A 13,539-nucleotide genomic window follows, 5' to 3' on the forward strand; every position below is an offset into this window, starting at 1 on the left:
GAAGTCAGAGTTATAAAAAGTGTAATGGTTACCCAAAGGGATGCTGTGTTCACTGACAGCTTTGTCTTGCTCCAGGGATGGTGATGAGGCTTCAATCTCTATAATAACAAGACATTTCTCTTAATGAAGGGAAATTCAGCGAGAACAAAAGCAGTAAAGTTGAATATTTTTCTATCTGAGTTTAGCTCACTAGCAGCAAAAAAAAATACTTATGATCAAACGGAAAATGATTATCCTGTAAACTAACAGTATTTAGATATTTTCATGAATAAATCTGTATAATATATTTTTTAACAGAGATGTTAAAATGTTTTTGTTTTAGTTTTAAGTGTAAACATTTGTTCCCTTGAAAGTACCTTTTCTTAGAGTGTAATCCTTCTGCTGTGCTCCATTATGGATGGTTTCCATTACTGGTCTTTCTTCTTGGTTTTTAATGTCCTCCGATAAACAAATATGATTTTCCATTGGTTCATCTGACGGCTGATTGTTAGCCACACTGCTGTCCCCCAAGCAGGTTTCCTCCAGCGCCGCCTTGAACTCCTCACTGGGGAAATCACCGATGTTGTTGGCTGGTAGCTCAGGAATCACTGGGTTCATTTTCCGCTTTTCGCCGCTCGGTGCAGCTCCTCCATTCTCTGCTTTCTCAGTTGGAGGTGTAGATGCTTGGCCTCCTACATCGCCGCAGGACTTCTCCCGCTCAGACTTCTCCTCAGATGTCTTCTGCACTTCCAAGGTTGATGCTGACGGCGACTCCTGCTTCACTTTTGACTCTTCCGCGACAACCTCTTTGGGGCAGGATGAGAACTCCTCCAGCTCAAGGAGGTCTGGTTCAATGATGGATTCATCTTCTCCCACTTCGTCCACAGTGACCAGCTCCTCCATGTTCTTAGGATACCAGCACTCTTCATCCGTGTCTTCATTACTTTCCAATTTCTTCTCCTAAAAACACACGTCAAGCAAAGATGTTATGCACCCATCATTAAAGAGCATTTTCATCATTAACCTGAAGGTGCTTGAATTAGAGATGATGTTGCCAAATTTTGACATGTTTATATCTTCCAATCAGTTTTGATTGAGAGTTAAGATAAGATAAGACCCAAACCCAAACATAAATTTTATCCTACTTTTACAATCTTGGATGCACCTTCCCTGCTACAATCCTACAATTAACCACAACCAGACTTGATCTGAATTTATGTGCATTTCCTTCTCCTGGTCAATGCTGATGTTAATGTAATGCCAATAATTTTATGGCTCCCCTGGTCTGAAAACATTCAGATGTTCCACATGTTCACTCACAATGTTTTTATCTTTGTTACAGTCCTCTGCTGGCTTGTGACTTTGCTGAGGTGAAACTGGTTTTTCTTTCGGCAGACATTCCTAAGAGATGAAAAAACTTTGTTGGCAGAAGGACGTGATGATTGTGCAGCAGGTACGCAGAAATCCACTTTTAAAAGTTACTCACAGTACTCTCAGTGGCAGTTTCTCTCGTTCGTTTTTCTGCAGGCGTGTGTCTTCTGCTCGTCTTTCGGCTCCTGTCTCTGCCCGGTGAGCTCGTCCTCTTGTCCTCTGGTAGTCTGCAGGGCAGCTCTTCACTCAACTCAAACTCAGAATGTCTCGACCGAACAGGGTAGTCACCACCGTCTCTCCTCTTGGGCTTCGAATTGTTCCTTTGGTGAGAAGTTCTGAGCTCCTTGTCCGACTTGTACACTTGCTCCATGTAGAAGCTGTCGTCCATGTTCCTGTAGGAGCTGAAACCGTGAGGGCTGTCTCGCGGGTGCCGGTCTCTGCTGCTCCTCATCACGTCACTTCCTCCCCGCTCATCTGCAGATCGCAAACTGAGATGACCGGAGTGTTTCTGGTAGGTCTTCCAACGGTCGGCCGTTCGCCCGTTGGGCCGATCGTCATCCACACCGCCACCATTTCTCCAAAGATCGTCTCGGTCCCTTTCGTCCTCAATTCTTCTCAGGTGTGACGAACAATCCCAAGAGCTCCGGTGGGGGCTCAGCCCATTGCTCCCTCTATCTGGACCCCTGTAAGGTGCTCCTTGGGGGCTGTGGGCCGAGCTGCAGGACGTAAAACTGGGGCTGTGGGAATGAGGGCTCAGGGATCGACTGATGGGGCTGCGGGAGCGAGGTCTCTCTGGCAGGTAGCTGGATGGAAATGATGAAGTAGATCACTTTTCTGGGTTTTCCAAAACTAAACAAAAATTAAAGACTGAAAAGACAAAAAGATTGCCTTACTGTTCGAGTTCTTGCATCTGATCTCTTTCTCGCTGTGAAGCGATATCCTGGATGATTGATTGAACATCTTTACCTGGTTTCTATACAGAAAAGATACTCAAGATTAGTGTCTAAAACACCCTGAAGAATCTGCTGTGTACGCTGCATTTACCTTGAGCTGCAGTTCCTTGTACCTCTTAGACATCCGAATGAGGAGTTTCTGATTGTTAATCATAGCTGGAGTCAGCTGGTAGTACTGAACCATGGCCTGAGCTGCTTCAACGTACGCCATCTCCAGAAATGCCTAATGAGTGAGCAGAAACCTCTCCATCAAATATAATACATCTAACAGCTTCTGTCTGACAGGGCTGATCTGCTCAAACAGAACTCACATTTTAGAGGCAAAAAAAATCTTTTAGGATCATCATAAGAAGGTTGTGTCATTACCAAAATAAATCACCAGAACAGTTGCTGCGACTGATAACGCACATTTAGTATGATTGTTTGATGATAGGGAAGATAATTATTTTGCAGTTTTGGTCGAGCTTAATTGCTGTTCAACAGCTAATGAAGGAGTGGCTGCAGCCCAAAACAAAGATGCTTCAATTAAAAAAAAAAAAGCACAAAGATAAATTGAGAATATATAATTATAGAAACTAGGTTTTTATAGTCATTATAAAGGTAAACTTTGGTGTAAACACTGCTTTTTGAGACTGTTAGAATTTGATTTGTAGAATACCTTCATAAAAGAATCATCAAAACCTTTTCTGCAGCAGTTAAGGCATCCTTCATTTATTTATTTAGTTTTGTAACTTAGTAAGTTAAAGCATGCAAACTGCTTATGGCGGGACAGCTGCAAACAAGCCTAAGCTTTTGATACTCGAGAAGCCCATTCAGATCCAGCACCACCCCACAATAAAATGGAAATTTTGCAAGTAACAGATCAAAACAAAATGAAACTTTGATTTAATATCTGTCTCTTTCTGGTTCTTACACATTTTCACTTCTAACTTCCAAACTTTCTCTTGGTTCAAACAATCTTTTACAGATGCTTTAATGTAAAACTCTGAACATAAGGAGGTCCAAAGCAGGTAAGGAGCTCAGTATAGAAGTTACCAGGAACATTTCTGATTAAATTAACTGTCTGAGGAGAAATGAAAGGGAATTATTTAGTTTATTTTGATGGTGTGTAACAGAATATTTGTGGCTTAAGATGATTCCAAACAGAAAACACCTGAACTGATTACAAGAGGAAACAGCTGAGCTGGTGAGGCAGGATCTGAGAGTGGAAACTGAAAAGTGACACACAGGGAACTAAACATGATCATAAAGGAATAAAATCTAGACATTAACACAAATAAATACCACAAAAACTGAGATTCTCACAGAAACCTGCTTATTTTTCCTTTATAGAACCCTGGGATCACATCACTCTTAAATGACACTAACTTAAAATAACTTAGTTTGAAAATATGAATATTTATCAATGATTATAAACAACACATTCTTAAAGAATGCTAAATAAAGTGCTGTACCTGATGGGTCGAACGCATCAGGATGTAGTTGGTGACTTTGCCGAAGGGCAGTCCCAGGTTGATGACGTCGTTCTCCGTGCAGCTGCCCTCCGGGAGGTTACAGATGTGAACAACACGACCGATTGTGGCTTTTCTGGGAGGAAAAGGCTGAAATAAATAAATAAATAAATAAGTTACACTCTTTAAATGAAATCATGCTTTAAACAATCCAATCACTGACACCAGCTGCTGGTGAAAGAATATGGTTGCAACAGGAGTTTAATTTTTGAATCTTGTGAGGAACACAGATCCATAAATCTTATTAGTGACTGAATTAAACTAACTTGTAAAAGTGTTTGCATGATGTCTCAGTCTGTGCAGCGTATCAAATATGAAGCAGAAAACCGTCTGTCTAACAGTATGCAACATAATAACACAGGGTGCCATTTATTAATAGCTCCCTGGCAGAGGTGAAACAGCGATAATGAAAGTTTTCTTGTCTGGATTTAGAGACGTGTCAGCTGACGAGCCCCGGACATTTCACACGTTTGACCCAACTCTCTCCAGGCTGCCAAGTATAACAACCTACGTTTGTGCTCCCCTCTTTAAAGCTGAATGGAAAAGAAATAATTAAGTGGTAAATTATAAACTTGTCCTAACAAAGCTCACTACACACTTTAAAAACAGATTTGGTCCTTTTTTTTCTCCAAATTTAAAGGCTTTCATTCCTACTGCAAACATCTTAATGAACAATTCATACTCTCATTTGTGTCTTATGACCTCTGAGCTTTTATGTCTTTAATTTTGTCAGAAGAGACTTGCATTAAAGCCTACAAACACTAGTTTAACCCTCCTGAAGAGCTCAAAGGAGGAAGAGAGACAGAGAGAGGTAGAGAAGCTCTTGTAACTTTGAGTCAGTTTGACCTGAAGGTTAAAAAACTCACCCAACAGCTGAGGTGGTTGGCAAAACCCCTTCTTTACTGACTCTTTTTTTTTGTTGTTCTCATATTTTTCCAAACAGCTTCTAAACCACCTATTCCATTCGGAAACAGCAACGTTACTATATTCATCATCATCCGAGCTGCTAACCATCATCGCAGAGAGCCGTTGTAAATGTTACATCAAGAGATCCAGTTTCCTGTAACCACTGTGTTGGAGCTGCAGTTTTTCCAGTGCCCCTTGTCCTCGTTGTCACTTCTGGATGAAAAAAAACCCTGACAGACAGTTTCAGGTGTGGGGTGGACTGTGGTCCTAATCCTGCCGCGGACCAGCAGCCACGTCTCACGTTTTACAAGGAATTAGTTCAAGGAAAACCCAACAATAACACTGGCTTCACTTCACTCAGTGGTAGAGTGTGCTTGTTTGTTTTAATCTTGGGAAATCTACGGAAAAGAACCAGATATCAGTGCCATCCCCATCTGCACAAACACATCTAAGAAGCTGTAATTGGAAAACAAGAAGCAGCACGGTGGTGCAGTGGCTGGAAGTGTCGCTTCACAGAATTAAGGCATCCGGTTCAAAAGTCAGCTGTGGGCGGATGAATGGAAAAATAAAATAAAACTAAACTCCCGATTGTTGCTCACTGCATTCACTTCTGCCTGATCTGTAAGATGCCATCCTTGTTTCATGGAGGCTCTGTGATCGCAGCCAAGGTTGGCTCTAAGCGCTATCATTAAAGAAATACTTCAAATCTTTTGAAGCTGGGTTTTGTGAAAAGTTTATAAACAGTAAATACTTTACCTGTTGCAGATAGCTTTTTGAAGGACCTCGGTTTGGAGAAATAGAGTTTAATAACGACCAGGCTGCCACGCTAACAGCTAGTCTTAATGAGGCAGAGACTGAAGAAGAACTTTAAATAACTGCAATCTTAAAAAGATTAATGTAAATTTTATAATGTTGTCAGTTCTGAATTAAATGACTATGACTGCCCCAGGCTGCAAAGTTGGCAGAAATATAAAGGTTTATAAAACAGCGTTCACATGAACCACCATGAAATTATTGAAACTGGTCTTGTTTTAAAACAAATCAGTCTACTTTAGTCTTGACTGGACATTATCCTGTCAATCCAATCAGAATTAAATTCTATTTCTGCTCAAACAGCTACATATCTCCAACAGGGAAGACCTAAATCATTTATAACCTTTCCACAGAACTCCACTTCAGAAGACACGGTATGAAATATTGCTTTAAAGTCTTTGTTTCCTGCTTCATACACTGTCAGCCTCCTGAAAATAAACTAGAAAAACATCAAACCTCTTCAGACCTAACGTGTGTTCAGCTGTAAATGGTTTTTGTTAAAACCTTCCCACTCTCAACACTTTGACCTTGTAAGCATGATTCAAGCCCCCTCACACAGCTCCTTCCTGCTTTCACTGCAGCGTAACGTTAGCAGGAGTTTGTCGTCGGGACACGTCTGTTTATCAGCCTCCATGTTGGTTGATCTGGGCAGATGGTCATTTGGGTTTCACAGTTTCTCCCTTACATTTCTGCACGGACCACTTGCATGCCACCTCCTCAGATCAATTTGCCAATTTCTCACTGGTCTGAAACTTTATACGGCTGCATGAGGGTGTGACCAAGTGGGTCTCCGGGTCCGTGTGCCCAACAGTGGTCAGCCGTAATCCGGTGTTTATGGCTGTTCAAGCTCTGATGCAAGAAGCTACTGTCTTACTTCATCTTGTACTGCTGGAGACGGCGGGGCAAGCTAAACATGTTTGTATGGAAGCCCAGACCTTCATTTATTACTTTATTCATGCAGGTTAAAGTAAATGTTTCTTTACTATGATCACAAGAAGTATTGCATTTCTTTGTAGCTTTTTTTTTTAGCTCTTTTTATTAGTTTGATTTCCCCTCTGCCTCAACAAAAGCTACATTAAGGAGACAGTTCGGATTATTTTCATTCTGTGAAAAGATTACGAATAATTAATGTCTTAGCTATTATAGTTAGCTCAGTTTGGAGAAATAGAGCTAAATTTTGACTGGATTGACAAGCTAATTGATAGTTTGAGCAGGGGCTACGACAAAAGTGGATTGCTCCTGTGTTAAAACAATTAAATTCTCAAATATTTTATAGGAGTTTGTGCTCCATTTTCTAAAAAAAATTCTAAGTGCAATCAGTGGCAGCTGCTAATAGCTAGCTGCAGTGGCAGCTTGCAGTGGCAGCTCGCAGCAGCAGTGGATAGTTGCATTGCTTTGGTGCAGACAGAGAATAATTCACAGTGATGTAAAGGTTTCAAAAATAGCAATCACACCACTGTGAAAATGTTTGAGATGATACTGGTCACCTCGCTCTCAGCCTCGCTCAGTCTAGCTGATGACATTTTTTTCTCCAAATCAAAGCACGTTTTAAAAGGTGAAAGCTTTAAATGTTTGTGTTGTCCTGTACTGTATGTGTGAGTGTGCAGCTTTCAGGGCAGTAAAGCTCACATGTCATGTTCGGACAGGTGTGTTTTTATAGGAACTAACATTAGCTCCTGTAGCGCAGCTTGTAAATATTTCCACAGTGATACAATAAACTCGTTTGTCCACAGCAAACAAGTAAAACAAACGACATATCACGTCACAAAGTCAAAGCTAATACAATATTTTGTGCCAGCAATGAAAACAAGCAATTTGGACAAATTCTTTAATAATTGTTTTTCCACTCACTAAAGAGTTGGTTTCACTCTGAACAGGATGCCATTTAAACAACATGGACTCCAAGCCTGGATCAGCCTCAAACAGTCCTCCAGCTCCTCATTCTCAGAGCTTCACACTTTGTGATGTTGGCCAAATCCTAACACGAGTTTTAAAATTACATTTTTTCATCTGACAGTTCTTGATTTTTTCACCATTGATTTTATTGTTTATTCTGCATAAATGCTAATCCCATTTATTTATATCTTTTAAAACAACAAATAATGATGATAAACCAATCTAATTGATTTTTTTTTAAAAATAAAGATTTAGCAGACGTCTCCCATCCTCAGATCTGCTGTTACTTCTTGATGAATTATAAGTGAAAATGATAGTTGTTGGTATAGTTATGGGAATTTTGGTAAAATGCTTCATTTTAATTCTGTAAAAATATCCTGAGGTGTAAAATAAATAAAATACAGGAAATGTTTTGTAATGCAGCAAAATTAGAAGGTATGCATTACATCTGAATGTATACATTCAAAAATTTTACCTCTGAATGAAATCTATTATTAAAAAACTTGTATGAGAAGAAATAGATCATGTTTATATCAAATCCTTTTGATTTGTTGTGTAATTTATTAGTTTTGTTTCAGGAGTTTAAGGAAAACCAAAGCCTAAATAATAAGGAAATTTGCTTTACGGGACTGCATGGTAAGTATTTTTACACAAGTACAGTATGTGCTCTGACATTGTGTGCATGCTGTGGGAAGCAGCACGCCGGGCACCAGTATGATCTTTCTGCAAGTCTGCCGGGGCTAATTCTGGGCACCTTTCGCGAATAGGAAACAAGCATCGACAGTTGCTGACAGGAGTCATTTGGAGCCACAGAAGATCTCACGGTCCGTTTGTTTTGAGGGTTTATGCATCAGGAGAACAAGGTGTTCGTGTATATCTGGTTGACAGTCTGTCAGAAAGTTTAATTCATGAGACAGGGCCAAACTCTAATAATCATGACAGAAAAATCCACCAAACATTAGTCTGACCTTTGACTCCGGCTGCTGCGAGGCAAACATTGTGTCCGACACGGGATAAGTCTTCATGGCTGCTGCTGCAGCCGGCAGGTATGACGTGTTGGTTCCCGAGGACACATCTGTAAAAACAAAGTGAAGCTTGGATTTAAAACTTCTTATGAGAAGCAAGTGTTATTTTTACATTTGTTGACATAACAGCTCAGCCTTTATTTGTATCTCACATAAAATGTCTCCTTTAAAATGTAAAATTAAATTTTTTATGTTTTTATGGGTTTACAGTCAGAATATAAGGTCTGCACCAGAACTGATCCGGTGTCTAATTATAATAGACGATCCAGAAAAGTTTATGTTTATATTTATTTATCTTTAAATCTTAAGGCAAGACCTTATAAATTACATCTTTTACCAAATTTTTACAAATGTTTGCAAGATAGCGTTGTTTCTTAAAACCATTAGGTCTTGTGTAATATAAGAGATTTATTTAAAATGAAAAAAAACAAAACATTTTTGATGGAATGCATATTGTTTGCTGCATTGTATGCCAAAGTTTTACACAAAGATTTTGCTTGTGATGACTCTCAGTTACTACCACCCCATGTTTAGTGTTAATATCTGTAAAACCGACTGATTTACAGCCATTTTTGTGTTTGATAAAGTTGGTAAGGTTGGGCGGCCCTCTTGAATCGGGTTACCTCCAACAGTTAATCAGTTGTAGATGTAAATTCAGTGATTACTTGTTCATAGTTGTTCAGGAGTTAATGAGATAGTTTGCTAACAGACAAGATTGACTCTAACAGTTAATACCAATATTTTAAAGAAGGATCTTGTTCAATCTGTAGCACTTGGACTATGTGTTGGGGATGACTCTCAGCTACTATCACACCGGAGCTTAGCTCGATATCTGTCAAATTGTCTGGGTTATAGCCATTTCTGTGTTTGCTAAAGTTGATTCACTGTAGCGGCCATCTTGAATAGGGTTGATTTTCAAAAGTTACATCTAATGATCACTTTCTGATTGTTTCACTAAAATCCAATTAATTGGTTCAGAAAATAATTTGCCAACAGGCACTCACAGACACAAGCAATTATCGTTCATGGTGGTGGCCAGTAATTATACACGTACCAGAGATAGTCAGCATGAGTCAAACAAATACTTTTGTGTTCCATGAAACTGTAAACAGTTATGAAGAAGTGGTCTTTCATGCAGTTTGGACCACCCACAGATAGTTTGTCTGTAATACAATACAAAGATGTGTGTTCCTCCTCCGGTTGGGACAGCCAACATGTTTGTTCTTGTTCAGAGAACAAAATGACAGAAGTCACAAGTTTACTTTGTTTTCTGAAACAATAAAATGCCACAGAGAAGGGTCTGGATTATTATTATTATTATTATTATTACAGTTAAGCTAAATTTTGAATACACTCCGTTCTCTTAGCAGACACGAACGGATCAAAATACACTTTGACAAGCTATAAAACACGCTTCCTCACGCTCTCATGTCACTCTTAATATAGTCTCTTTCACATTCTCCAGCAGTCATAAAAAGTTACTCTCTGATCAGCAGTAAGAAAGGCAGAGTTGGTTAGTTGGGGGTCGAGCCTACCTTGACTCGTGGCGGAGCAGACGATGGGGTTGGATCCTCCTGGGTTCAGACCTCCATCAGAAGGCCTGCCGGCGGCATACTGACCAGCTCCAGCTGATGCCGCCGCTGAGCTGCAACAATCGCAGAAGGCTGATTTTAGCTTCCTCTCCCCTGCCGGGCTCGCTCATATCTTGTGACAGAGCTCATATTCATAGAAAGATCAAGGCAGCTGTTTGCGGAGCAAAGAAAAGGAAAAGCGACGCGCCCCGACACTCAAGAAAGATCTGCTCGGATCTGACTGGCGCACTGCTGGGCTGACTGGCTCAAAGCAGTGAAGTGAAGCTGTTACAGTGGCAAAAAACAAACATTTCAACCAAAACTGCTTGCAAAAAGCTGCAAAGCTGTTTACCTTTTGAACACAAGTTGCATTGCAGAAGTAAAAAGGTGTAGCTGCACGTTTTACGATCACTAAATTTGGAAATAACTTACCTTTCATTTGTGTAAAAAGTTTGATTCTGCAAGTGTAGTTTTCCTTTCACATGCTGGTCCCAGTCCTCAAAACACATAATAATGATAATATGAATAATAATACATTTTATTTATAGACACCTTTCAAAACTCTCAAGGTCACCTCACAGAAATCAAAATTGAAATCAAACAGTAAACACAATAAAAACACTACAGTTTGATTAACAGGACAAAATAGTGCAAAGACAGAGCAACAACAATAAATAAACTTTCATTGGGGGACTGATGGCAATTACAATGATTAATGCCCAGTTTTATTTATGAAACCTGGAAGAAATAATGCCAGATTCTTGAAAAGCATCACATGTATTCCTGTTTCATTTAAAATATATATATATTTTCTTTTATGAAGGCAATATAATCAATGATGTTGTGCTATTTTAACCATACATAAATTAAAATGTTTGGCTCTGTCACGAATAATGGGCCATGACTTTTAGAATTTGTAACTTTTATACATTTTTAAATATTAACATTTATTTACGAAAGGTTTCTCCGCTGAATTATATTGAGATCTTTTCAAAAACATTACTCTCTTTAAAACTTACTTCAGCGTACCTGCTCTTTTTTCCTCTTCCTATGCTCTTTTTAGCTTTCAGCTATTGTCTTGCTAAATTCAGCTTTCAGCCACTGTTTTGCCAATTTTAGATTTAAGCCATGGTTTTCCTAATTACAGCTTTTAGTTGCCGTTTTGGTGTTTTTACCTTTCAGCTCCTGTTTTGTTAATTTTAGCTCAGTTCTGCTTGTTTAAACTATAACAATTCAGCTTCAGCTTCTTCAACAAATTGCAGCAGTCATTCAGAAATCAGCTTTCACATTGCATTTTTACAGAAAATGCTAATTTCTCCAGCTATGATTGGAGTTTATAAACATTACACTTACAAGTGCATTATTGTTTTATATAATAAAGTTATTTTTATGTGATAATCAAGTCTTTAAATACATTTTTGGATAATGAGACTTCTCAAAAAAAATATTTGCTATGATCTATGCTAATAATCTTAAATATTTTATTTTCTGTCTTCCGATTTAATACTTATATGTTTTGTTTGCAGGGTGACTTTGTAACACCTGTCCAGGGACTACAGATTAAAAAACTCTGACACATTTACAGCAATGTGTATTAATGTCCAATAAACTGAACATAACAGAAGGATCTGATCACTTACCTTCAGGTTATAGACCTTTTTGTCACAGATGCTACACTGGTGTGGCAGCTGATCGGGTGTGACCCCATAATAATCATTGACCTGATAGGGCTGAAGTGTCCTGGTACCTGAGGACAATGTGTCCTCGCTGCCATGAAGGGACTGATAGTTCCCAAACCCCTGCGTGCCACTTGAACCAAATGAGGGAATCCCAAGATTGCAGTTCACCTTGGGGTCAGAGGTCGGTTCTTCTGGGTTATACACTTCTGTTCTGGACCACATGGGCTGGACAGCTTTAGTCCACACTGTGGAAGGACTGGTTACCACGTTCACATTTCCGGTTTGTGGTAGGTTAGCGTGGCCTTTCCATTGTTCATTATGCGCAGTGGAGTTACAAACACTCATTTGTTCTTTGGCTATAAACCCAGATGGTTGTCCCGACACATCTTGCCCATAGAGATCTCTCTGAAAACCAGCGTTGCTCATGTTTTTAGTGTACTGTCCATCATTAGATGCCCCTGCAGCTAGGTTGTACTGAAGTCTCCTGTCAGTCTCAGGAGGGTAAGCTGACCCAGACTTTCCACCCTGTTGGACCTTTGTTCCCACTTCACTGGGATGATTCAGTCCAACGTTCCCCGGGTTTTGGTTGAATCCTCCACCCACCAAGGCCCCCATGGCAGAATTTGAGGAGGGGAAACCAATCACCCCAGTGGGGAAGGCACCCTGCGGATTCCCAACCATAGCTGAAGTCCGTAGCTGATTTAACAGAGGTTGGGACATGTTCATACTGGAGAGAAACTGGTTGAGAACACTGGCAGCAGTGGTGGTGCTGCCTCCCTGAGCCAGTTTGAGGCGTTGGAGGGTAAGCTGGGCCTGGAGCTGAGCGAGCTGGAGACTCGCTGGAGTCAAGAGGAGCTGGTTCTGCTGCTGAGGCCCCGGATGCACACTGGCTGGTAGCTGAACCCCCACCTGAAGACCTTTCTTCTCTGTACTGTCCAAACGTGGTGCAATGATGCTGCAGAGAAAGAATCACCACATAAATTATGAATCGCTCATGAGACATTCATTTTCCTTAGGACTGTCACATAAAAAGCTCTGAATTTAATTGCTCCTGTTGGTGAAGATGGCCTTTTGTAAATCCATTGTTTTGTTTTTTGTCTTGGATCCTATTTAAGATGGTTGCCACAGCTAAGTGACCTGAACAAACATTAAAATGGCTTTGTTTTAACCAAATTTACAAAGATTGGTGTGGTGGTAATAGTCAAGTGCCGTCCCTACATGCACTGAGTGCTACATATTGTGCAATATTTTTGCATTAAACTTTGGGAATAACAGCTGTTGTCAACCTTCTTTGTCTGTCATCAAAATATCTCATGACCAATAGGACATATTTAAGTGAAACTCTCAGAAAGTAACCTTTAGATGTACATCTACAACTGATTAACTTGTGGAGTAAACTGAAGTCAGGATGGCCACCGCAGCAAATCAACTTCAGCAAACACAAACATGGCCACAACTCAGGTAAATTTACAGATTTTGCGTTAAAATTTGGTGTGGTGGTAGCTGAGCATCACTCCAAACACATATTTTGAGCACAAATATGTTTCACGAGATCTCACAATACTGCATGAGACTGCACAAAACATCAGCTGCAAGGATTGAGCAAAATGGCTATAACTCCATTCTCTCTCTTCATCAGAAAATCCCAGTGGGTGATATGCATTCCTTCAAGGAATGGTAGGCCTTTAATGAAAGCACTTTTTTTTAAACAAGCATAGCAGGAATATGTAACACAAGGCACGTGAATACGTAACACAACCCAGCTTTATGCTGCACAGCTAATCCACCAACAAACCCTGCAACCCGTTCTGTCTGAAATGTAAAAAAAAAACAGA

At 39.9% G+C, this 13,539-nt stretch overlaps 1 protein-coding gene across 2 annotated transcripts in view; it reads right to left on the reverse strand.

Annotated features, from left to right (window-relative positions):
• rbm20 (RNA binding motif protein 20) overlaps nucleotides 1-13,539 on the reverse strand; it is a 48,833-nt gene that overhangs the window by 5,649 nt on the left and 29,645 nt on the right. For both annotated transcript variants that reach the window (XM_017425681.3, XM_037974917.1), the window contains exons 2-12: nucleotides 11,666-12,659; nucleotides 10,458-10,522; nucleotides 9,990-10,099; nucleotides 8,398-8,504; nucleotides 3,758-3,904; nucleotides 2,395-2,526; nucleotides 2,244-2,323; nucleotides 1,466-2,153; nucleotides 1,300-1,380; nucleotides 357-939; nucleotides 33-98 (exon numbers count right to left, since the gene is read on the reverse strand). In XM_017425681.3, coding sequence (XP_017281170.1) covers nucleotides 33-98; nucleotides 357-939; nucleotides 1,300-1,380; nucleotides 1,466-2,153; nucleotides 2,244-2,323; nucleotides 2,395-2,526; nucleotides 3,758-3,904; nucleotides 8,398-8,504; nucleotides 9,990-10,099; nucleotides 10,458-10,522; nucleotides 11,666-12,659 — 3,053 coding nt within the window. The remainder of the gene's footprint in view (nucleotides 1-32; nucleotides 99-356; nucleotides 940-1,299; nucleotides 1,381-1,465; nucleotides 2,154-2,243; nucleotides 2,324-2,394; nucleotides 2,527-3,757; nucleotides 3,905-8,397; nucleotides 8,505-9,989; nucleotides 10,100-10,457; nucleotides 10,523-11,665; nucleotides 12,660-13,539) is intronic.

Source organism: Kryptolebias marmoratus, linkage group LG3, assembly GCF_001649575.2.
Source record: "Kryptolebias marmoratus isolate JLee-2015 linkage group LG3, ASM164957v2, whole genome shotgun sequence".
Taxonomy (NCBI): Eukaryota; Metazoa; Chordata; class Actinopteri; order Cyprinodontiformes; family Rivulidae; genus Kryptolebias; species Kryptolebias marmoratus.